The 25921-nt window shown below is 35.0% G+C and overlaps 1 protein-coding gene across 6 annotated transcripts in view; it reads left to right on the plus strand.

Annotated features, from left to right (window-relative positions):
* LOC121372734 (protein unc-79 homolog) overlaps nt 1-25921 on the plus strand; it is a 79421-nt gene that overhangs the window by 49556 nt on the left and 3944 nt on the right. For 5 of the 6 annotated variants that reach the window (XM_041499209.1, XM_041499214.1, XM_041499213.1 and 2 more), the window contains 22 exons: nt 2484-2546; nt 3677-3759; nt 4467-4509; nt 5903-6085; nt 6886-7027; nt 7558-7907; nt 8677-9040; nt 9822-9990; nt 10935-11171; nt 11920-11958; nt 12703-12818; nt 13238-13323; nt 13916-14155; nt 14583-14693; nt 15352-15456; nt 15956-16132; nt 16656-16831; nt 18166-18355; nt 18722-18772; nt 19292-19432; nt 22015-22032; nt 25056-25133. In XM_041499209.1, the coding sequence (XP_041355143.1) occupies nt 2484-2546; nt 3677-3759; nt 4467-4509; nt 5903-6085; nt 6886-7027; nt 7558-7907; nt 8677-9040; nt 9822-9990; nt 10935-11171; nt 11920-11958; nt 12703-12818; nt 13238-13323; nt 13916-14155; nt 14583-14693; nt 15352-15456; nt 15956-16132; nt 16656-16831; nt 18166-18355; nt 18722-18772; nt 19292-19432; nt 22015-22032; nt 25056-25133 (3162 nt within the window). The remainder of the gene's footprint in view (nt 1-2483; nt 2547-3676; nt 3760-4466; nt 4510-5902; nt 6086-6885; nt 7028-7557; nt 7908-8676; nt 9041-9821; nt 9991-10934; nt 11172-11919; nt 11959-12702; nt 12819-13237; nt 13324-13915; nt 14156-14582; nt 14694-15351; nt 15457-15955; nt 16133-16655; nt 16832-18165; nt 18356-18721; nt 18773-19291; nt 19433-22014; nt 22033-25055; nt 25134-25921) is intronic. The other variant, XM_041499212.1, reaches the window with a different exon arrangement.

Here is a 25921-nt window from a genome sequence, read left to right on the forward strand (position 1 = left end):
AGAAAGAAGTGAAAAAATCTGAAGCAAGGAAAATATATAAACAAATAACTAAAAAGAGACTAAAAAGACAGCGAGGTCGAGGATCACGTGATTCCCGTCCCCAGATCTCTAGGAGGTGTTAATACTGAAGGAGTTTCTTATATAGAGTAAATGTTACACCCATACAGCATATAAAGTGTTATTCATTGTAATTATTATACTTGGTGTTACACAGTCATGCCCACGCTCGCACACATGCACCCACGCGATCACGTATTAATATGTACTCAATCGAGTATAAACACACACACACACACACACACACACACACACACACACACACACACACACACACACACACACAAAAATAGTTATGGTTACATGTATCTGAATGGATTAAGTAATAAAAATGTTTTATAAATATACAATGTATTAACATGATTCAGGACACACGATAGGTGTATCTGCGCTATAATCGGTTACTCAATACTCACACATACACTTGCATGCGTACATGTCGTTCTGATACATTATGCCGAAGTTGTAAAGATACTAGCAAAAACACGTCAAACAACCTACTGTGTAAAACTACAATTCTGCACCTATCCTATCAAACATATAAGATTATACCTATAAACACTGAAGTTTCTTTGGTAATTATTAATGATATAATCTGTCACAGGCTTAATTTGTATTGTTATATAAGTTTACCTTTTTGTGTGTACAGGAAAGCAGGTAAACGTATACATACTGTTGTACATTTTCCTTTTATCTCAGCTCAACAAACCAATAGTACCAATAACAGTACTTTGATTTCAATAATTTTTGAATATTGAATGAATTGAAAATATTAAAATATATGTGTCTATTCCATAAGTTAAAAACATTTAATACTATATCACACATGCAAACGCAGCCCCACCCTCCCTCTCCACAAACACAAGCACACACCTGTACACACAGTGTGGTAGATGTTTACAGCATAATCAGTCCACGCATCTACCTATAAAATATACTTAGCAAATTATTTAAATTACACAGTAAGTGTAAACCTGAAACAAAGAGTATTTAGTTGTCGTCGTCCTCCGTGTCCAAGTCGTATGCTTCTTTGTGGAGATATTTTACTGGATTGACTTTTATTACGCGTCCGTCACTTTTCAGTTTCACGAAGAAACTGGTGTCACGTGTCCAAGCTGCGTCCATACTTTGGTCTTCTTTTAACTGTTTTAAGTAGGCGAGGTTTTTGGCAGTTAAATCTTCGGCAATCCCTATTCCTGTTCCCTTTAGTTTCCGTCTGTTGTAGAGAGCCTGTTGCTTATGTAGTCTAGAGACAAATTTTACTATCATCAGGCGTGGACTTCCTTCTTTAAAGTTTCCGAGTCGATGTGCAATATTAAATTCTGTTATTTTAACATTCACATCAATTTTTTTCATTACACCTACCGCCACTTCCATTGTCTGTTCTGCCGTCTCATTTTTTTTTTGATCGCTTACGCCAAAAATACGGATGCTGTTTTTTCTCGTATACTGTTCAAGATCATTCAACTTCTGGAGCGCTACAGTACTTGAGAAAACTGACGAATTAACATCACACTGCATTCTGTCGGATTGTTTTTTTAGCAGCTGGTTCTCTTTTTTCAGTTTGTCATTTTCAATCTCTAAAGTGAGAATACGCAATTCTAATTTGTCAAGTTTTTCATCCAATCGCGTCAGAATGTCAGTTTTTGTGGCATCTAATTCAGCTTTTAGATCGTCACGGGTGATAATTTTTTTATTCATGGTGTTTAACTGTTCGAGAATGCTTTTAGTAACTGTCATCGAAACATCGGGCAGGGCTGTATTCTCGGTGTACTGTGTGATACTAGTTTGGTCAAACGATTCTTTACTGTCTTCTGGCCGTGACTTTTTTGCATCAGGTTTCTTCTTTTGGCCACTTTGGCTAGATTTAGTCAATTCGAAACTGGAGTTGCTCGATGACATATTCCGCTTTTTAGGATCCTTGATATTTACACGAGCCGCCATTATGGTACACAGTTTAATCCCACTTGCAAAGTTCAGTTTGTTCTGTTTACATTTGTATAATTAACTGGCATTAACAGCCTGTTGCTAAAAGTGTATAATGCATTGTATTCTGAGTAATGAGCTGTTATCACGGCTTTGGCTTTCAATCCTAGATCTGGGGCTTGGGGTCTGTTGCGAGTAACGCTGTTTCACATATCAGATTAGAGATGAAATTGATATAAAACTATCAAAATCATTGTGCAACGTTTTTTAAAAAGACTCCTGTACTTTCAACAGTTTATCTCATGCAGTGTATTTCAATTTCAAACAATAGCTTACTTTAGTTCTGTCACAAACATTAATGTTTGTACGGAGCTTTTCTCACAGCGTCTTCCCCAATACTCGTTAAAATTAATTTGTCTAAAAAACAAAACAAAACAAAAAAAAAAAAAACCAATGATATATTTATGGGTTTAATACCAATGATATTTGTGTTGTTTCAGTTCATGGTAAATATAAAGGAGGAGGAAGATACATCAGAAGAAAAAGATTCAGGCAAATCTCAGGTTTGAATGAACTGTAACAGGAAGTCAACCCCTGCACTTACAAAAATGTCCACGGCAAACATTTTGCCATGGAAGAAATCTGATATAGTCGACGGAAAAAAAAAAAGCACCAGAGAATTAAAAAGTCTTCTGCAATCTCCAATCTCTTAAATTACTATAAATATATTTTTAATTTACAAATTTTTTCAAAATTAGATGTATTCCTTCAATACAAATTCCCTCTTTCTGTCCTGGACAGGAGATCTGGTGCAAATCAGATCTCGTGCACCGGATGAACATGTCTGAACTTTCAGTAGATATGGACATGTTAATAGAGTTCTCCTTTCCATTCCAATCTCCACAGCATTGCCGAGTGCTGCAGGTAGTTGCAGGGGTTGCAAGTAAAGCCTGGTTCCCATAAAATGTGTAACACACAACAGATAGCTGTAAACAGTCACAGTCTTGAGTAATCTGTGATGCATTACAACTATTTGAACCAGCCGTAATGAGTAATCAAACAACAAAAGAGTATAATAAACAAGAGCTCACTTGTCAAGTTTGTCATACGGGTAATCATTTTCATTTGATATGTGTTTTAGTGACCAGTGAAAATTGTTTTATAAGGGACATAAACCTTTTTGAGTACCAGGTTTGTTATGCGAAATCTATTATTCAAGTTGTTATATTTTCTTTATGATTTACATAGAGAAAATTTATGTAAAGTACTTTACATGCTGTTTTTAGTAAAAAAACAAATTCAGACAGAATATTATTTGATGTAACATTTGAATGTTCTATTTGTTTTACAGGGTATTGCTTTGCAAAATTTGAATATTTTTTTATTGTAATGAGTATTAATCACATGACATTTGAATTTTCTATTTGTTCTACAGACTACTGTTTTGTGACATTTGAATGATTTCCTTGATGTTGTAAAGTATTTGAAAATTTGAGTTCTGTTTGTTTTACAACATTTGAGTGTTCTCCTTGTTTTGCAAAGTATTGTTTTACAACATATTGCTATGTTCTACATATTTTGCAACATTTAAATATTCAACTTCTTTTTTACAAAGTATTGTTTTGGCAACATTTATGTTCTACTTATTTTACATAGTACTGTTTTGTGACATTTGAATGTTCTTGTTTTACAGAGTATTGTTTTGCGCCATTTGAATGTTCTACTTGGCTACAATCAAACAGAGAAGTCATTCAGTGTTCCACCTTACAAACTGAGGTAATTGTGAATCAGGACAGTAGGTAGTACTTAAAATTCATGTGATTCCCATTCAGTGACTTGTTTCTTGTGTTTTAAGGACATTTTCTCTTTAAAATTGGTTTTGTTTAACAACACTACTAGAGCACATTGATTAATTAATCATCGGCTATTGGATGTCAAACATTTGGTAATTCTGACGCAGTCATCAAAGAAAACCTGCTACATTTTCCCATTTTTTTCATTCCAACTTATTTTCATGCTTATATCCAATTAAGGTTCAAGCACACTGTTCTGGGCACTCACCTCAGCTCTCTGGGCTAACAGAGAGGGTTAGTTGTTAGTGGTTAGCGAGAGAGAAGAGGATGTAGTGGTCTTACACTTGCCCATTGAGTCGTTAAAACTCACTCTGGGTGGGAGCCGGTACTGGGCTGCGAACTCAGTACCTACCAAGCTTATATCCGATGGCTTAACCACGACACCACTGAGGCCAGTATTTTGCCATTAGTAACAAGGGATCTGTTATATGCACTTTACACAAACACGCCCTCGGGCAAGCTCTCAACCGACTGAGCTAACTCCTGCCCCATTTTTTCTTTACGTGCTGACAGTATCGGTGTGTTTAAAAATTTATTATGAGCAGTAATTCTAGACATTTACAGTTGTATGTATGTTAATTATATGCATTAAAATTTGATGTTGCTGATATTATTCTTTTAAAATTTCAGATCTTCAGCTGTTTTCAATTCATTTTTAAGTGGCATATCATTTGTAAGTACTGTTTAATGTATTAATATTTTCCTTCTTGAAACACTTTTTTTTTAAATTCATGATATTTAATGTAAGATGATCAGACATATCAAACATCTTTATATTTTGTTTATAAATGTTACATGTTAAGTTTTACAGCTAATTATGTTTTTTGAATGGAGACTATATGTTTTGTGTGTATGGTTGATTGAGTTTGAATGCACAGTATTTATGAGCTGTTGTAAATGGAACAGAAAAGAAAAGAAAAGAATTAAAGGGAATCCCCTGAGTTTGCAACCATTGAGTAGTCACATCTTGAATACTGCTTGTTGTTTACAATATCTGTTTCTGTATAATGAATAAAAAAAGAGTTTGTTTTGTTTAACGACACCACTGGAGCACACCGATTAATTAATCATCGGCTATTGGATGTCGGATTTTTGGTAATTCTGACTTGTAGTCATCCGAGGAAACCAGCTACATTTTTTTCACATGCAGAAAGGGATCTTTTATATGCACTTTCCCACAGACAGGAAAACACATACCATGGCTTTTGTCCAGTTGTGGTGCACAGGTTGGAACGAGAAAAAACCCAATCAGCTGAAATTAATCCACCTAGGTGGTTCGATCCTGCGACGCAAGCACCTCAGGCGAGCACTCAACCGACTGAGCTTAATCCTGCCCTCCTGTACATTAAATATGTTTTTGGTCGTCCTAATGTTTGTAGGAACTTTAATTTCTTTTTTGTACATACAAATTTATTTGGAGGTAAAATACAGCTTTAGCTACTGCAAACATTACTCATTAGAATAAAAAAAAACACATTGTACAGACAGAGACTGATATTTTAAACATGAAAATGTACTTAATATGTACTTTCAGTTGTGAATATGGTAGTAATCTTAGGACAGTCTCTTTAATCTCAGCTTTGTTTGATATACATAAAGCAATTTTAATCCACAGGAGAACATTTCCTCTCTGTGGTTACAATTGACTAATCTATAGCTCATAATAGTTCTTATCCTTTTTGATGTAAATGATATATATTGAGTTCTGTAACAAGAATATTGGTGGACTGGTCAGTGGTGTAGCACAAAATTTGTTGATTAATCTGTATGTAAATAATAAATAAATAAATTATGCTGAGTTATGGAACTTGTATAAAGGTATTGTAGTCATGTTTTCTCTGTTCCCAGGTGTTGGATCATAACTCCCAGCTAGGGAATTAATCTGGATGTAAATGATATATGTTGAGTTCTGTATCTAATATATAACATATTGTTGTCGTGTTTTCTCTATTCACAGGTGTTGTATAATAACTTCCAGCTAGGGAATTAATCTGAATGTAAATGATATATGTTAAGTTCTGTATCTAATATATAACATATTGTTGTCATGTTTTCTCTGTTCCCAGGTGTTGGACCGTAACTTCCAGCTGGGGAATGTGGTGTTGCCAATCACATTGCTTCTGCTGCAGTACAGCCCGTCTCCCCAGCGATATGCCTCTGACTACCAGCCCCCCAACTACACACTGTGGTACCTGGAGCCCCACACTCGGCTGTCCTGGCTTCAGACGCTGCTCGTCATACTCTACAAGGTAGTCTAGCTCATACAGATGTAACCGAAAAATCAACTTCCACTGAGGGGATCAGAGTCCAGTGCTCTACCAACTGAGCTAATAGGGAAATTCCCACTAGCTACTGCCAGTAGAGGCACTTTATACCAACACTACTACATACTCCCCCCTCAAGTGAAGCTACGTCACAGAGCTGTGGGCCACGGGCAGTTGACTGTTATGGGTTCTAACTGGGTTATAATTGTATTCTTGTGTTAAGAACACACCCAGTCCCTACGTCGGCTCCAAATGTAACAGAAAAATCAATATTCACTGAGGGGAATTGAACTACAGACTCTCAGTACGAGAGTCCAGTGCTCTACCAACTGAGCTAATAGGGAAATTCCCACTAGCTTCTGCAAGTAGGAGCACTTTATACCAACACTACTACACAGACAAAACTCAGTTTTCAACAAGGTCTGCTAGAAAGCATCACTGGAATTCATGTTGGCCCCCAACACAAAAATAAGAACAAATGGCTATTTTAGTTTTGATCTTTTTGTCCAGCTGGAACATTCCTGTACTACTATGCCAAGCACGGACATGGGTTCTCACAACTTTATGTCACCAGAATTTATGTTGCCCCACCCCACCAAAAATAATAAAAAGTGCCCATTTTAGATTAAAAGTAGTTATTATGCCACCCTCCACACCCACCCTAAGTTGTTTTAGGCTAGGTTTGGCCATGGTTGAGGAAATGCAGTGTATTAAAATTTGTCTTTAGTTCAGTATTAAATCAGCATTTCACCAGTGTTTTTAATATTTTTCTTCTTTCGTTTCAGTATCAGATCAGCACTTCCCCTGTGTCTGCCATAATACAGACGTTGGTACAGCTGGTGGTGAACACAGTTGATGCCCAGCATCACAAGTGTAAGATCCCGGATGATGGATTCCCACCTCCCAGCCCCACCATCAGAGAAAGAAGTAAGATCCATGAAATTAATATTATGACCAACCAACCAAAACTATTTACTTACTTATATCCACTGAAGGTTCGAAGACATCCTTCCCAATGACCACTTCCGAAATATTCTCTTTTATTATCCACTTGGTTCAACATAACTGAGTTAACAAAAATCATATGAAGCTCATGTGTAATAACAAGTGTAATAACAAGTGTAATAACAAGTGTAATGATGTAAGTTTGGGAAGCAAGGTCATGACATGATGTTGTTTAACCAGTCCTCGTTCAGACTGCATTTGAAATATGACGTCATTTTGTCATCTCCTAGTTGTGGTTGAAACATTTTGAGACTGTGCTTGTTATTCATAAAAAAAAATAACAATGATAATGTGGATAATAAAGAATATGCATATCAGTCATAGTGATTTTACATAGTGATAGCTCGGGAATACAAATATCGTGACTCGTAAAATTAGTATGACACACAAGCTCATATAATAATCAAGATTATATTATGACTGATTTCCTGACTAAATATTTTATCCCGCAGATCCCAGTAAGATGTCGGCTAACGACCTTGAAAACATTCAAGAGACGGACACCCCTCCACAGAGCCCGCTGACTTCCAAACCAACGGGTGAAGACAAGGCGACGATCCACGTGTCATCCACCCCATCGTCGAGTGTAGTCAAGTATCTGAAAGGACAGAATGATGGCGCTGACAGCAGCGAGGGTGTTCTGTCTGACGCTGAGTGTACGCCAACACTGCCGGGAGCCAGGAAGGATGGAGTGCGTAAGATGGCAAAGTTCCGACAGCCGAGACGGCTCATTGACTACTCGGAACCTGAGTCGGCTGATGATGATTCCAAGGAGTCGTCAAGGAGACCCGAGTCTTCAGAGGTATAGATTCAATATTGATGTGTCTCTCTTAATTATTTTATATGCAGATGATAAGAAAAATTATTATTGAAATACAGTGTATATCTTAAAATATGTGTTTCTGAAGGTGTGTATGACACCCATATGCACTCCAGAATGCATATAAACAACTAAAATTAATTTTTTGGAGTGGGAAGCAATCTTTGTTTCTCAGATTTTAATTTGGAATCAAATGTTACAAATTAAGAAGCAATTGTAGAAAATACTGTAGTCTGAAAATTGGACCATTTGTTCACCAGCAATGCTGCAAATTTGAAACAAATGCAGATAAAAGCTTACAATTAATATTATCACTCCTGAAAATGAGCAATTTTGAATATATCTGGAATACTGTAAAACATAAAGTGCAAAGCAAAAGTTTGCTTCCTGTCTTCTGTCAATTTCTAACTTTGCAGATCCTTAAAATTAAAAATTGTAGTGTATTGTTATGGTTCAACTTGGTCATTTACAGAGACTAATGACTACTGTAATTTATGTGATATCTATTAGGAAAAACCGTTAAAGGAAAAAATCCTTCATTTAAAATTAAAGTAAAGGGATATTTGAGTTAATAACATCTTGGTACATTTTAAGCTTTTGATATTTGATATTTAACAGTTTTATAATAAGAAACTCTTTTGTTTGTTCTGCTGTAATAAAAAACAACTTTTTCTTCTTGGAATGAAGACCATAGTTTTCTGGCCGTGTGCTTGATTTACAATTTACTGTAACGTGCACGTCTGTCTTTCAGAAATCTTCTGAATCAGAAAAAGCACCTATTGATGTTTCAAACATCCAGATCACTGAAGAAATGACATCATCACCGGGATATTCTTCGACTGTGGAGCGAAAAATGGCTCAACAGCTAAAAGAGTTCCAGGCATCACAGTCAGACCCTGTGAAGACCAGCCAGACCTCGTCTCAAGCCGCGAGCAGCAGCACGACTGAGGGTTCGAGCAACCGTGACGGCATGACGACATCGGAGATAAGTCGTGACGCACCGTCGGAGCTGGAGAGTACGGAGAGCGAGAAGACGCAGACGTCGGACTGTGAGTCGGAGAAACACACGGTCGGCACCGACTCTGGAGGTGATGGGGCGCATGAAGACGGCAGAGGTAAAGGAAAGGAATATACAGTGAAACCTGTCTAAACCGGACCCTGAATAAACCATAATCATCTTAAAACCAATCCAAGTTTATGGTCCAAAAGTTTATAAATTCTAAATTGTTACCCTCTAAAAACTGGATTCTGTCTAAATTGGATAAATATTAGGTCCCCAGTGTAGTCTGGTTTTGACAGGTTTCACTGTATTTCAAATACAATAACATGTTGAAGCCAGCATCTTGTATAATGAGTTAATTTATCAATTTGGTTGGGGAAAAAAACCTATTACTGATCTCTTATTTTTCAATTTATCAACCATTCTTGAATTCACAACCCTAATAGTCTGTTTTTATTATTATTCCCTACTTATAGCATGCAAAGTTGTTCCATAAAGTATCATAATTACCAGCAATCAAATGCCATTATTTACTTCTCAAAATGACGGAAACAGAACACAAATGTTAGGTTGTTAACGTACATGTCCCAGTTTTCTGCAAAGCGGGACAAGAATATGTTTTTGTATCCTCTTTTTTTTTCTTGTCCACTAACACCACCTCCACCACCTCATCAGTATTTGTTAACGATACTTCAACACCATAGTTTAGTCAAAGGTTAAAAATAGTTATTGAATATTACTATTATTAGTAAAAGTGTTAACTTCCTGACATTGTGGATGACAGTTTTGGATACAGTCACTCTTTCCCATTAATGTTGATGTAATCCCTTACGTCCTTCCATAAAAATACATGCTTATTATTGACTTAAACAAAAATTTATGATGTGTAATTTCAGATGAGAACAAACACAGCAAGTCCGGGCAGGTGTTGAAACCTAATTTCCGCCAGCGTAAGTCGAGGAAGACTGGACTGACCACCGTGGAGTTGCAGAAGATATTTCCTGAGCTGAACGAGACTTGTCCGGAGAAAGAAGAGGACAAATCTAATACCAACAGACATTCCGGGTGAGACTCTACTTAGTCTGGTGCTTCTGTTTGAGTGTAAAAACACCTGGCATATAATTTAAGGATTTTGGGTTATGTGGGTCGATGTCCAAAATGTTGAATCGTTAAAGTTAGGGGGTAACTATAACTGTTGTTAACTATAACGATTTAACACAAATTTTGGATATTGGGACGAGACGAAAACACCACACATGAAGCTAAGTGACAGCACACCGAACAAGTTCTTGAAATCTTGTCAGTTTAAATCATCTGATTTAACATGAAAATTAACCAGTGGAAAAAAAGGCTTATATGCCAATTGTATTAAAATCTAAAATTAAAAGTTATAGTCTTTGGGATCACTTGAACTTCATAGCAAAATCAGTTTGTTTAAAACATATTTGTAACATCAAGTGTACTACAAGTGTGTTACGGTTAGGTAATTTACCAGTTACACAAATGTAATTCATGTAGTCAAACGGTTGGTTATTTAGATAAAAATCATGTCAACCTAAATATTTTGAAATATTGTTTGATGTTCATTGGTGCGCATAGAAAATATTTTTAGAATCATAATCAGTTCTCGTGAATACTCACTTGAGGTGCTTGCATCGCAGGATTGAACCACCTCAATCGAACCATTCAACAGATTGGGTTTTTTCCCCATTCCAACAGATTGGGTTTTTTCCCCATTCCAACCAGTGCACCACAACTGGTCAAAGTCCTGAGGTGTTCTTTCGTGTTTGTGGGAAAGTGCATATAAAAGATTCTTGGCTGCATTAAGAAAAATGTAGTGGGTTTTCTCTGATGACTACAAGTCAGAACTACCAAATGTTTGACATCCAATAGCCGATGATTAATCAATCAATGTGCTCTAATGTGTTGTTAAACAAAACAAACTTTAACAGTTGTTCTTGCAATATATAATTAAAATAATATTTTTTTCTATTAATTTCTGCTATCAGGAGAAGAACCCGCAAAGCAGCACTTCTTGCTAAAAGTCAGGCGGGTGCCAAAAAGCAGTCTGCATCTCGTTTTGGGGACAACATCATGATCGAGAAATGCACGGAATGTGGAGCCATATTGGAGCAGTATGATGATGACACGATCGGCCTGGCCATCACCGTCCTGGCAACCTTCATACACCGGGAGCCGGCCCTGGCCACGCCCATGTTGCTGGACATGCTCAAGGGTGTCTCTTGGTAAGTGCAAATGAGTTTTGTCTCTTGGTAAGTGCAAGTGAGTTTCGTCTCTTGGTAAGTAAAAATGAGTTTTGTCTCTTGGTATTGAAAATAAGTTTTGTCTCTTGGTAAGTCCAAATGAATTTTATTCCATCTGGCGTCATTGTGAACATTTGAACACTAAATCTAAATGCTTTTATTCTTATTTGAATTAAAATTGTTTCCTTGCATTCTTAACTAGCACGTTTAAATTTTGTGTTTCATTACATGTTGTAACACCAGGGTCGGCATAAGAAAAAACTTCCCATTTGTTATATACACATGTATATGAAAATACAACAAGTATATATGAAAATACACAACTGTTTGTAATCCACACATTTTTGTACATTAAAAAAAAACGAGGAAAAATATGCAGAAATGAGGAATTACATTAAATTATTGAATTCCACAATGACATACTTTGTTTTCATATTCACTGAAAGTCACTTGATATGAATACATTATATGCAAGTAGAAATAATATATATTAATAAATCTACATTATGGTGTATGGATAATTTATTTTTGTTAAAGATTTACATCGAAAAAAATAAAGTAGGTTTTGTTATATGCACAATCAGAATGTTCTGCATCTTTTTGTGCCTTTAAACATTTTATGGAGTTGTGTTGAGACTGATTAAAATTGAGATTCAGAGAAATATTAAAGCTCATTGACCAAAGCCCTGTTATTTAAATTACAGTATAATTATTTTATTTTTAATTTTAGCATTGCATCTAACAGTCAGTATTCTTGGCAGGCAGAAAGGTAAGAAATAATGTCTTTTTGAAGAAAAGCTAAATAAAAGTAGCAGCATTCTCCGTACATTTCATAGGCTAGCTGCCAAATGTGTTGTCCTATTGAAATTTGAGTAAAGAGTGTTTCAGAATCTTTGTTATTTGATTTATTTTCTCAAAGCTTGAAAGGGTGGGATGTAGCTCAATGGTAGAGCACTTGCCTGAGGTGTTATGGTTCATAGGATTGTTGAACTTCATTGTACTTGTTCGGTTACACACACACACGTACACATGCAGGCACACACACACACGTGCGTGCGTGCACACACACATACACGCACACACACACATACATGCACATGCACACACACACATGCACACGCACATGCACAAACACACATACATACACACACCCATCCCAACCAGTGCCATAGTATGTGCTATCTTGTCTATGGGAAAATTCAAATTTAAAGATATGTTTTACTGCTATTTAGTAGCCTATGGTTGGATGGGACTAGGAATAAACTTGATGTTTGCTGTAACGGGCTAACTATTTTCAAACTGTAAGAAAATACATTGATCCTATGACCCATCACATATCTAGTGAGCACTATGGGTTGAAGTTGATATACACCAAAGACCTGTGTGACTAATGCTCCTAACACCTTTGTGTCTTAAACCAGTATCTTAATCACATGATTTCATCAAATTTTACATTTTAAGTTTATATATTCTGGTTGTCAATAAACAAGTAATTTATCTTTTTGTCCCCCAGCAATCTAATGATGCCAGGTAACTGTGTGAGCATTGCACGGCAGTTTCTGCGATGTGTGTTGCACCATCTTGCTCCAAATGGAATCTTTCCCATGCTGTTTCAGAGTCGATTTGATGGTAGGTATCATAAACAAGTGGAAATGTAGTGTATAAATAGATAAAGTGTGGGGTTTTCTTTTTAGTTACTCATATGATGTTATACTTATTCTTATTTTTGGACAATTCAGCTAATACAAACTGAAACACGTTTTATGTGTTATGAACAACCTATAAGTGTCCATAAAGTGAAAATGTAGTTACAAATTGATACAATTTTGGGTTTTAAATTTTTAAAATATTTTTGGTTGTTGAATATTTCAAGCAGCAAATACAAACTCAGTAGGTTATATATATATTTTTTTAAATGTTTCAGAAACAGCAATCTTTATTGTCTTGCTGCATATATTAAAGTATTGTTAACATTAAAGGAACAATTATTAAAAAAAAATTCAAATAAAATAAAATCATCTGGATTTAAAATCTGTTTTCTCTTGTAGATCCTCATTTCTTCAAAACCATGGCAACTGCTCTGGTTGATTTTAACGAGCTGACATCACACGCTCCATTACAGCTTGTGCTAGAGGTAATATACACTGACACAGCATCCTGAAGTCTGAGACGTCATGTTAGATATTGATGTCACTATAAAACTAAGGCTGTGAAATTGCATTATTAATCAAGTTACAATCTTTGTAATTTTGGCATCTTGTTAAAGTGGGAATTTTTGTTTGGATTCATTTGTCCATCTATCCTTTAAAAAAAAAAATTGTCCTGTTTTAGTAGCAAAGATGAAAATTCTGGATTTCCAGATTGGTAATCATCTGTATAAAATTTTCACTGTTTGTCAAAAAAAATTCCTTAATCTCCGTCGAAACCTTACAATATGATTTCGGCTGATGCTTTGAATCCACTTTGAATAAGTACTATACCTCCATTTCAAATCATTGTACAACCCTAACCCTAGGGTCAATCTCAGTATCTGATAACCAATATTAAAATATTCAGGTGGGTTTTTGTTTTCAGAACCCACTTTAATCACTTTACTAGTTGCTTTTTCTTTTCTTTTTTTATGTTTATATTATATTTTATGGCATTGCATTTCATTTCATTATTTCATTACTTATATTTTATTGCATTTCATTTTTTTTAATTATAAAATTTAATTTTTTCTCAAGGGTCTGAACCAAAGAAAGACTCTTCCCCACGAGAACATCATGTTGTTGCTGTCCAACATCTCCATCTACCTGAACTGCATCACACTGGAGAGCTCCACTCCCATGTGGGCCAACATCCTCGCACAGTTCGACCTCTTCTTCCGCAGACTGCCAACCATCCTGCCAAACCCGTGTGACATTAAAGAAGTCCTCAAGATCATCCTCTCATTGCTGAAAATACCTGCTATTGCAAATGTCCGAGTAAGTGTTTAAAAATAGATTGAAATTCACTGAGTCTTAACAATTTTGAAATTCGTTATGTACATAAAATGTTTTTTGTTTTTGTTTATTCACAGAATCCCTGTACATAGATTATCCTGAGTGTTAAGTGTGGAAATAAAGTTTAATTTCATCCTCTCCGTGTGATGGTTTTGCTGCTACTACAGAAAATATTAATTCATTACATTTCTTATCAAATTTTAAGTAGTAGCACATTGGTTTAAGTTTTATTTCTTTTTTAAACTGACAAACCGTAGTCTCAGAATCATTTGTTTATAAAATAACATTTATACTTCATTTTATTACTTCCATTATCATATAAAAACGCCTAACTTTTTATTATAGACATTAAAAATATTTGTCAGTGGCTTTATTTAAAGTCTGTATTTTGTTATCTATAAACTTTCAGAACATTTTGGAGCCGTTCTCGAAGCTGCTGAGTTTCACAGTACAGAACTGTTCATTCAAGTTACAGGATCTTCTCGACATCTGCTCCATGTGTAACAGAGTTTTTACCAGGGTTTGTACGGTTAATCATTACTCGTATTTATATTGACATGTTATGTGCAGTGTTTTATTTGAGAAAGGACAGAAAGAGACCTCGCATTTTTATTAAAAAAGTAGCCAGTGTTGTGGGTATGTATTAATTCTTAGATTAAGGGTGGGATGCAGCTCAGTGATAAATTGCATGTCTGAAGTGTGGTGAGTCCGAGGACTTGGGGACATGTAGGCTTTTTTTAATCCTATCTTAGCCAATGCTCCACAGCTAGTACTGTGAAACCCCTCTAAACCAGACGCCCTCGGGACCAAGTAAAATGTCCAGTTTTAGAGGTATTCGGTTTAGAGAGGTTAAGTTATGTACTGATTTAAAAAAAAACGGACCATAAAAATGTCCGGTTTTGGGGGAATACTGGTTTACAGAGGGTCCGGTTTTGAGAGGTGTCACTGTGTATCGAAAGCCATGGTATGCCCTTTCCTGTATATGAAAACATTCTTATAAAAGATTCCTTGTTGCTATTTAATAGAAAAAATCTTTTAAATTGTGTTAGCATGTTATCACGTGTTGAAATAACTGTATGTTTGACATCAAATAGTTGTAGTTTAACCCAAGTATAACTTTCAAACTCTGGAAGGTGATTTCTTGATACTTGACACACATTTATTATTTTTTCTTTTAGGAGCGTGATAAGCTGATATTAACACGTACAGTGATTTTTGAACTTGTTCAGGCACTCAAATTCAAATCCATTCTTCCTGATGAAAACTTGCTTATGCTTGTTCAGGTAAAACAGTATTTTGTGTTAGTATGAAGTATTGCTCATATCTTATTATATTCAACATTCACATTATAATTATTATCCATACCTTTTCATCATCATCATAAATTTTGTACAACACAAATGCCTATGGAATAAGTTTTATATTAGTGATACATCTATAGTATTCCTAAATTTTTATCAGTTCTTTCACTTGGGATTACAATAATAAACGTCTCATTTTATGCTCAATTAATAATTTGAATATTATTTGTAGATTTTTATTACTACACTCAGGATTAAAATAATTTACAGTTCGTGTTATAAGAGATAAACAAAAACCTGCAGATGTTTCTGGAAATTTGGCTTTTTATTCCACCAAAAAACTGTTTCTATTCTTATTGTGTTATGAAAAGTTACCAAAATATTTTTTAGATTTGTTTTTGTCCATGATCATTATCATGTCTGTTTTGTAAACCATATACGACACACATGATCATGTAATAATTTCTGTATTTCCCCTCAGTTCCTTGTTCTTGACACGGGCGGCACGATTTGTCCATCACACTCGATTGGCGACGTAGGCATGCTGTTCTTCCAGTCACAGTCAATGATCAGCACGTGTGCGGCAGAGTGTATGAGACACTACATCAACGACTGCATGGAGTTCATCGCCGATCTACACACGCTCACCAAGGTCAAGGTAAACGGGTTTCCCAAACAATCACACAGAATTGGTTTGCATGCAGCTCTGTTTCTTTAATGTTTCTGTCACCATCTTAAATAATACTAAGACTGTCTGACTGACTGTCAGTCTCATGATCTTAGTGTTATTAGGAAGGTGTGAATGAAGACGCTTGACAAACCAGTAAAGATTGCAGTTTACTGTTGTCATATGCAAACATCAACATGAAACAAAAATTGAAGGGAGTTATTAATTGCTCCCCAAAGTTAGATTGTGGGGAGCTATTTAAGATGTTACCATATTGATAACAAATAAATTCACATGCTAAGGGAGATAAAAATTATGCTCCTTTAATTAGTTTCATTGTGATGGGGGTCGAGAGATAACTCCCCTTAAACGACAATGTCTGAAGTTTGTTTATTTATTATTATCTTGCTTTCTGGCATTCAGATGACAGTCAGTCAGACAGTCGTAGTGTTATTTAAGGTGGTGTGAATAAGGCTTGACAAACATGTTTGATGTGTAAAATGTGTTGTTTCAGAGTAACATGAAAGGAGGTTCTAACAGCCTGAACGAGGACACACTTGGAAGTCAGCTCAAGTCGGGAATAGCCCAGTACATTGCTCTGGAGATCACACGGGGGAATGGCAGAGACAACCGAGCCATCTCCCGCTACCTGCCCTGGCTTTACCACCCACCCACCACCATGCAACAAGGGTATGTGGATTTGTCTTGACCTGTATGAAACCTGTTATTCAGTATAATGAGCTCCGATAGCATAACAAGCAGATCTTTATGCACTCCATGCCACCAGCCAGTAACATCAGAGGATTGTATACATATAATAAATAAATATATACAGTAGAATCTTGTTGGGTCAAACTCGAAAGGGTCAAATACACTGCAACATTCGAACCAAAAACAAAGTTCCAAGTTGCACTTACACGTTGTTGACCGAATAGTTAGATGGGTCGAACACTTTCTCAAACAGCAACGGAGTTCGAGCCAACAGGATTCAACTGTGTATATGTATGTGTGTGTATATATGTATATATATATATATATATATATATATATATATATATATATATATACATATACATATACATATACATATACATATACATATACATATACATATACATACATACATACATACATACATACATACATACACACACACACACACACACACACACACACACACACACACACATATATACACACACACATACATATATATATATATATATACAGTTCAATCCCGTTGGCTCAAACCCTGTCGGTGCCCGAGTAAGTGTTCGACCCATCGAGTAGTTCGACCTAACCAATCAGTCAACAACGTATAAGTGTAACTTGGGACTTCATATGTGTGTGTGTATGTGTATGTGTATGTGTATATATATATATATATACCCATACATACATACATACATACATACATATATAGATATATATATGGCTACTAGTTTCATTGAAAAACCTCAAATTATTCCAGCTCATAAAAAAGACTTCATATAATCATTATAATTAGTATCATCATTACTCAAGTGAGATATACATCAGCTGAAATGTGACATCTGGTTTACATTGTCTTTGTCTGTTTGTCAGATTTATTTTTTAAAATGTTTTTTAAGGTAAAGCAAATAACAGGAATCATATTAAGATATTAAATTAAACAGTCAGATTGAAATTTTCAGAATGTTACAGTCCTTATGGTTTGACTCGAGTAATTGATAATTATTGTGAATTTGACTTCGAGAGCAGTTGCTCGCCTACATAATTTTAAGAGAGCAGTTCAAAGTTCCATCAGTTTTTAAACCATGAGCACTGATGTTAGATATATGAATATAATTTCTGCATAAATTACTTTATTTTTGACAAAATCTATATAGGAGAGTAGATGAAAAAGTTAAATATCTTTACGAAGTAAAAAAAAAAATATATATATGTTAAATATGATATATTTAAAATGTTGTTTAAATTCTAATACAGGTAGTTGTTTTTTCAAAACATAATAACTGGTTTAGTACTATTTAAATTGTTTTCAGGCCCAAAGAGTTCATTGACTGCATTGGTCATGTGAGATTACTGTCGTGGCTTCTGATTGGCTCGCTGACTCACACGGCCGTCACAGAGGGTTCGGCTCCCATCTCGTGTTTACCTGTACCACTGGAAGCCTGCAGCCACATCGCAGAGCACATTATGGTCATCATGACAGGCTTCGCAGAACAGTCCAAGGTATTGTCTCCTTTATGCTTCTAGTTCTGAGAGAGATTTCTACCATAGACTACATTTTAGGTTTACAGATGGTAGTAGCTGCACAAACAACACATAAGTTTTGTTTTTTCAATTTAATAATGAAATATATTTGGCAGATTCATAATTTGCATTTGGTGATGTGATGAGTGACAGCTAAAACCCTTAATAGTTAATTTGTTTTAAAAATATATATTGCAGAATTCTTGAATAGTATTTGGGAATGTGTATTACATTGCCATGTTTTAAACACAGAAACTTGAGACAATACTTTCTTTGGAATAGTAATAATAATATTGTTGCAATGTCGATGTGGCTGAGGCTAATTGAATTTGTTTTTTCTTTTAGGCTTCTGTTCTTCACATGTCTTCTTTGTTTCATGCATTTATTTTCTGCCAGGTAGGTCAATGTTTACAAACATATAATTATATATTTATTATTTTGATAGTATGTTTATTTGATGTTTTTAAATATTACATATATATTAAACTTTAAAAATAAATGTTTAAATGTTATTATGCACACATGTTATTGAGGTTAGATGTCTAATTCTGTTCATGCACACATAGTTTATCACTTATCCATCCATCCATGTACCCATCCATCCATCTTAATTGATACATCTATTTATCTGTTCATACATCTGTTTGTCTGTTTACCTATCTATCCTTTCATTCACCAACCCGCACATCCATATATCCCTTTCTGTTCATCCATATTCATGTGCTGAGGTGTCAAACAAACATTCCATTCCTTTTTCTCCCTGCTATTCCATCCATCCTGTCATCCTTCCATCACACCATCCATTTATCCATCCCTCTCCATCTGTCTTATATGCCCATAAATTCATCCATCCATCCATCCAAGTGTGAATAAATTAAAGAAGTTCTGTACTATGTTACGGTGTTGTTGTCACAGCTGTGGACGATGTACTGTGAGTCTGCAGCAGCTCTACACCCACCAAGCAGTGAGCAGCATCAGACCGCATCGTGTATGATCATGGACTTCTGGGCACGTGTCACACCCGGAATACTGCAGCTCCTGTCGCACTCTAAAGTGGTAAATAATGCCTTTCGGTTCTTCTGTAATAAACACAGTGTCCTAGTTAATCTTCCTTAATAAACATAGTATCCTAGTTTATCTTCAATAATCAATAATAAACAGTATCCTAGTCAATCTTCAATGATAAACAGTATCCCAGTTAATTTTCATTGATAAACAGTATCCTAGTTAATATTATGATACAGTGTCCTAGTTAATCTGTGATAAACACAATATCCTAGTTAACGTTTTTTTAATAAACACAGTATCCTAGTTAATGTTTTACCCTGGTTAATTTGCTTTAATAAACAGTATCCTAGTTAATCTTCTGTAATAAACACAGTATTCTAGTTAATTGTCCATAATAAACAGCATCCTAGTTAATCTATAATAAGCACAGTATCCAAGTTCATCTATAATAAACACAGTATCTTAGTTAATATTTAATAAACACAGTATCTTAGTTAATCTATAATAAACACAATGTCCTAGTTAATGTTTTATCCTAGTTAATCTTCTATAATAAACACAGTATCCTAGTTAATCTTCTATAATAAAAACAGTATCCTAGTTAATATTCTATAATAAACACAGTATCCTAGTTACTCTTCATATAATGTGGAAATTGATTGGCTAATCAAATTCATTTGCATCATTTAAACCAGTTTTAACATGTCAGAGATTTAGGGGAGTCTGTGTGAGCCTATTTCTATTTTACAAATTTTCAAACCACATTCTTTCTTTAAACATCACCTTTGCTTTCTGGAGTAAAATGAGAATGTTTGTAAGGTTTGTCATGTAAATGCTGTTAACAGCAGAGCTTAAATAAATGATTGTAACTATGTGGAATGTAACATTTTTTAGCACCAATTATCACGATAAGTGTTCAAGTAACACATTTTGATCATGCTAATGAAAAACCCCATGAACTAGAGAAATAGAACCGGTTAGATATGTTCAACTGTCATCAACACTTACTTAAAACCAGTACACTTCACCAGTTACTAGTTCTTTTTATTTATTTATTTTTGACTAGTCTCTTGTTCGAGTATATTTACCATTTGCAATAGTCTTTTTAATTTAAAAGCATTTTGTAAACAAGAAAAAGAATATATGCATGTTGAATTTTTTAGATAAATAATGCAAATCAGAACAAATGGTATTAGCTGTGTGAATATTATTGCATGGTTTTATCCTGAGCTTTGCATAATATTACTAGTTATGTTTTTTTTATTCTAAATAACCCTGTACCAAGAATGTTAAGAAATAACACATTTTCTTGCTTTTCTTTCAATTAAGTGGATTCTGTCCATGTCTGGGTGTTGCTTTGGCACAGGTAGAAGATTTTGAAGTTAAAGCTGTAGTCTCACGTCATTGTGTCATAACATCATTTATCCTATAACTTACCCATGATATCCATGTCATAAACCCATGTGATAATTTACTTTATTAACCCGGTTAATAATGGTATGCAAATTTGCAAGGTCTCTAAGTAATGTGTTGCTGTGGATGGGTCATTTGCTTATAAGCCAACAAGACCCGTGTACCTGAGTGAAACGTTTTCAAAGATTTGTTTAAAATGCGTGACGTCAAACTAATCCATGCTAATCGTGATGACGTCATATTATCGATGGCGGTGACTGTGATTTACTATTTTTTTTATTAAAATGTTATTTTAGAAGTGTTATAGGATAAATAGAATTCGCTACTCGTGTTTTTTAATATGGAAAATATCAACCTCATCTAGTTAATCGGTATTTGTCTCAACAGAGCCTTGACAAATACCAATTAACATAGACTCGGTTGATATTTTCCATATTAAAAAATACTTGTGACGAATCCTCTATTTATTAATGCAAAATACAAACAAAAATAGTTTTAATAAACTTATGTTATCACTGTCAGCGGTTATTGTTAGCTGCAGTCATACAGCATTTATACAGCATACAAGCCAGTGCACCACGACTGGTATATCAACGGGCAAATACTGAATGTTTCGGACGAGATGTAGCATATTGGTAAATCGAGGATTGATCCCCGTTGATGGGCCTATGGAGCTATTTCTTGTTCCAGCCAGTGCACCACGACTGGTATATAAAAGATCCCATGCTGCTAATGGAAGAAAGTAGAGGGTTTCCTCTCTAAGACTATATGTCAGAATTACCAAATACTTGACATCCAGTAATAATAAGTGGTGCCGCTAAACAAAACAAACTTTATATCATACAGCATACAAATTCAGAGCCAAGTTTTTAATACTTGGTAACAAAACTGTGCAATAGCTCCCCACTTCAGTGTTAAAACTAAATTAGCAAGTACAACCCAAGGATGGCGAATAATGGCTTACAACAGTAAAAAAAAATGAATGTTGATGTTCTATTCTTAATAATAAAAATGTACTCGTGATTTCAGCTTTAACAATTACTTTAGCACACCAATAAAAAACAAAATAATAGTCATGTCCTATATTCTTTCTGCTGAACTAAAATAGCACTCATTCCTGGACAGAACCCTTAGACATTGTAAGATATGCTTTACGATTAGAATATGAACATATTAATAACATGAAGTGTCTTCTTTTCTGCTGTCTGTCACTTAAGGATAAATCCACCTATGAGGTTTGCTTGCACTATAGTTGTTAACTCTCGACATTTTTAGCTCAGACTTGCCTATGGATGCATGCTTGCTAAAAATCTACATAGCTTTAACTCATCTTGGCAGAATGTGGCTCAGCTGTAGAAGACTTGACTGAGGTGTGATGGGTCATAGGATCGATCACCCTCGGCGGTGGACCTATTGGATATTTTCCATCCTACTCTTTGCCCTACAATAAGTATATCAAAGACTATGGTATGTGCTGTCATGCTCGCCTGAGGTGTGATGGGTCATAGGATCGATCACCCTTGGCGGTGGACCTATTGGATATTTTCCATCCTACTCTTTACCCTACAATAAGTATATCAAAGACTATATGGTATGTGCTGTCATGTTCGCCTGAGGTGATGGGTCATAGGATCGATTACCCTCAGCGGTGGATTTTCCATCCTACTCTGTGCCTCAAAGACTATGGTATGTGCTGTCATGCTCGCCTGAGGTGTGATGGGTTATGGGATCAACCTTGCACAAATATGTTGTGACTGACTTGGTCACAGCTTCTCATATAAATTTCTCATGGAAGTGTTCCAAGATTCAAAGCTAAAAATTGCTGAGAGGATTGACGTGGATTTTCCCTCCATCGTGGTTCAGTTGAATTGTTTTGGGTGATACAACAGCGAGGTTTTGGTATCGCCAAACAAACGTAGTTTTCATTTGTAATCCATTTCTTCTCGAGAACCTAGCTTCTGTATATGTGTGATAATATGTCTTTAAGATAGCTGAGGTGTCATCAGTTAAACAAACATTTCTTACCTTTCCTGTTTGTTTAACATGTCCTGCTCATTGTCTTTAATCATATTAATATATGGCTTAGATATTAGAAGCTCTGATTTGCACATTTTCTAAGTGGCTTTTGGCTTTTAAATCAGCTGCTTTTAAAATAATGCTGAAATGCTGAATCTGATCTCTTTATTTCCCTAGATCAAGTATCAGAATTATTCTATTAGACATTTAATGGCCACTAATTAAACAGTGTGCTGAGGTGTCATCAAATAAATGTTTTCTTTTTTCTGGCACTGTTTTATACTTGTCAAAAATGAAAAAGGACAGCATTAGTAAAATGTGTTTTTGTTTTGTTTAGTGGATAGTGTTTCTGGTAGAAATAGATTTAAAGCTGGTGATTATTTTTTCATTTGCATGGATATGCATGTTTGAGCATACATGAATTATAGTCTTAGTCATACACGGGAGGATTTAGTGCACAACCAAATTAATGTTTTCTTCTAACCTCTTTTGTGTTGTTTTTTTCTTTTTCTTTTTTAATTTTGTATAAGAAATCAAAGTTGTTTGTACAAGGAGTTTTTTTAGTCTTTGTTTTTATAACTTTTTTTTATAGAAATTTATGTGCACTTTATTAAAAAAGAAAAAAAGAAAAAAGGAATATTTTGCCAGATTTTAAAATATTTTTATTTCTAAGCATTGATAAGTAATTGTATTATAAAAAATAATTAACCATAGGTTTTAACCATAATGAGCTTGGACCCTTTGGGTTATATCCCATTCCAGACAACAATCCATGATTTGTTTATTTTATTACTGAGTACCGTAAAATGAATTTAGTTTTGAACTAGGCAGACTTAGTGGCAGGATTTAACTCGGTGGTAAAATTCTCACCTGAGGTGCAGTGGGTCATAGGATCGATCTCTCTTGGTAGACTTCATGGGTCTTCTCCTGTCCCAGTCAGTACCACTGATACTAAAGTACATGGTATGTACTTTCCTGTCTATGGTCATTGTTTGAAATGTACTGAGATATCATTAAACTTAATTGTATTGTATGTACATGTACATGATATATCAAATTAGCAGCTAATTGTGGGGGTGGGTAAGTTTTAGTTTTTTCCTTCTTTACATCTATTAATAGTAAATATTCAATTATGTATTATAAGATGTCTTTTCATAAAATATATTTTACCTTTTTTCATCACAATAATCACATATTCCCTAAATTGTTTTCATCTGTATATGCATGACTACTGTGCTATTAAAATTAAATATTGATTTTTCTTTTTTCTTCTCTATCTCAGCTTTTCTTTTAAAATTATTTATAAGTTAGTAAATTGTTACAGTAAAATAATAATTCTTTTTTGATAAAAGATTTTCATTATATATATTTTTTCACTACTTCAATGCTTTGTGTTATTTTTAGGGATTCTTAATATAAAATTATTGCAAATACATGCATTCACAGCGTGTTTCGTGGCTCAGCGATCATTACTTCTAAGTTTACTTGAATTAAATGAAGAGTATGTAAATTCAGTGAAATACACAATATATGAATTGAATGTAAAGTACATCTGAAGTCAATATCAGGCCTGTAGGAATGGTGGGGGTGGGGTGGGGGGGGGGGGGGTGAGAGTTGGTAGGAAAAATCACATTTGAGCCATCCACTGATAAACAATTTGTGTGAAACATGCCCCAACACCACCCCAACACTAAGTAGCTTATTAAATTCCTACTTCAAATATTATTTCTATGGATCTTAGGCCCAAAACACACTGATGCTGGGTCTGGGTCTGGTGAGTGTTACCAGTAAAAAAAACAGTAACACACTGAATCGAATGTGATAAAACACATCACATCTGTGCTGGCGTGATCTTCAGATCTGACAGATGACATGTGCTGTATTTTTACACTGCCAGACTGCCAAACATGGGGTCTTTACCTGGTACCTCATTTGCTAGACAGAGATCCAGACCAAGCTTTGGTATGTTTTGGCCCCAAGTGTATTAATTCACATGATTTCAGTGTGAATTACTAACACCTTCAGTGAAGTAATGGCCTGCATTGCCTTATTCATATAACAGTATTCAAAACATCATGCCACCAGAAAAAAAATGAAAAAATTCTATTAACACATTTCTGGTGTTGTATAGAGATGTAAGGATAATGTAAGGATACCTGTACCAGCATTAATGAATTTTTAAGTGGTTTAAATTAAAACAGAAATTAAATGTACGGTTAATTGTTTTTAAACTGTTTTTCAGCTTGCAGAGATGGTGAACTTACATTTCTTGAGTCTGATGGAGGCATTGCAAGAATGTAACTCATCTGTGCTCGCCAAGGTAAGCGTACGAAATGGGGGGGGGGGGGGGGGGGAGATCATCAAATTCAGGCTAAAAAGATAGAGATATTTGGGTAAAATGAGCTTGCCTAAAACCTTTTTACCATGTATTTCCATCATTCTACCTCAATATTAGTTGTAAGGTATAAACACATAGTGATTCCTCTAACCCTTCCTGTCCCGAGTCAGACCCCCGATCCTATCGGAGGCTGGACTCGGGATAGGCGTGTTCAAAACCATAGTGGTACATGGACACGTTAAACCACTTAATAAGAATAATTTACAACCCTATATACACAATGTAGCTGTTTGGCAGTAATGCTAATATGAATAAATGTTGTTATCCAGATTCAGTCATTTTCCTTTAATTCGGGCACAAATCAGCCTGCACCTCTACAAAAATAGCAGACAGTAAGTCTATGAAAGTAAGGGCAAGTCAGTTAAGAAAATAAATAATTCATGTTAAATACGTTTCTCTTTAAATAGCTAGTTTGTATGATATTTATTTTAACTATTTGCAGTCTTTTGTTTGGAGTGACATTTCTGTCCATCAGCTATGATCAGGTGTATTTTCTATTGTTCCAATGTTTATAGAAAATCAAAAGAGTTTTCAAGTTGAAAGTTTTGGATCATGCTGCTATTGACTTTTGTGTTAGCAGCTATTATTTTTCAAAACGAGTGGGGTTTTTCTGTATGAAGTACCTCAGATTTAATTATTAGAAAGGATTTTAATAATGATGACTTTTGCTGTTTATTTTTTTCATTGTTTCCTGTTTAAATCTGAAATAA

Source organism: Gigantopelta aegis, chromosome 4, assembly GCF_016097555.1.
Source record: "Gigantopelta aegis isolate Gae_Host chromosome 4, Gae_host_genome, whole genome shotgun sequence".
Classification (NCBI taxonomy): Eukaryota; Metazoa; Mollusca; class Gastropoda; order Neomphalida; family Peltospiridae; genus Gigantopelta; species Gigantopelta aegis.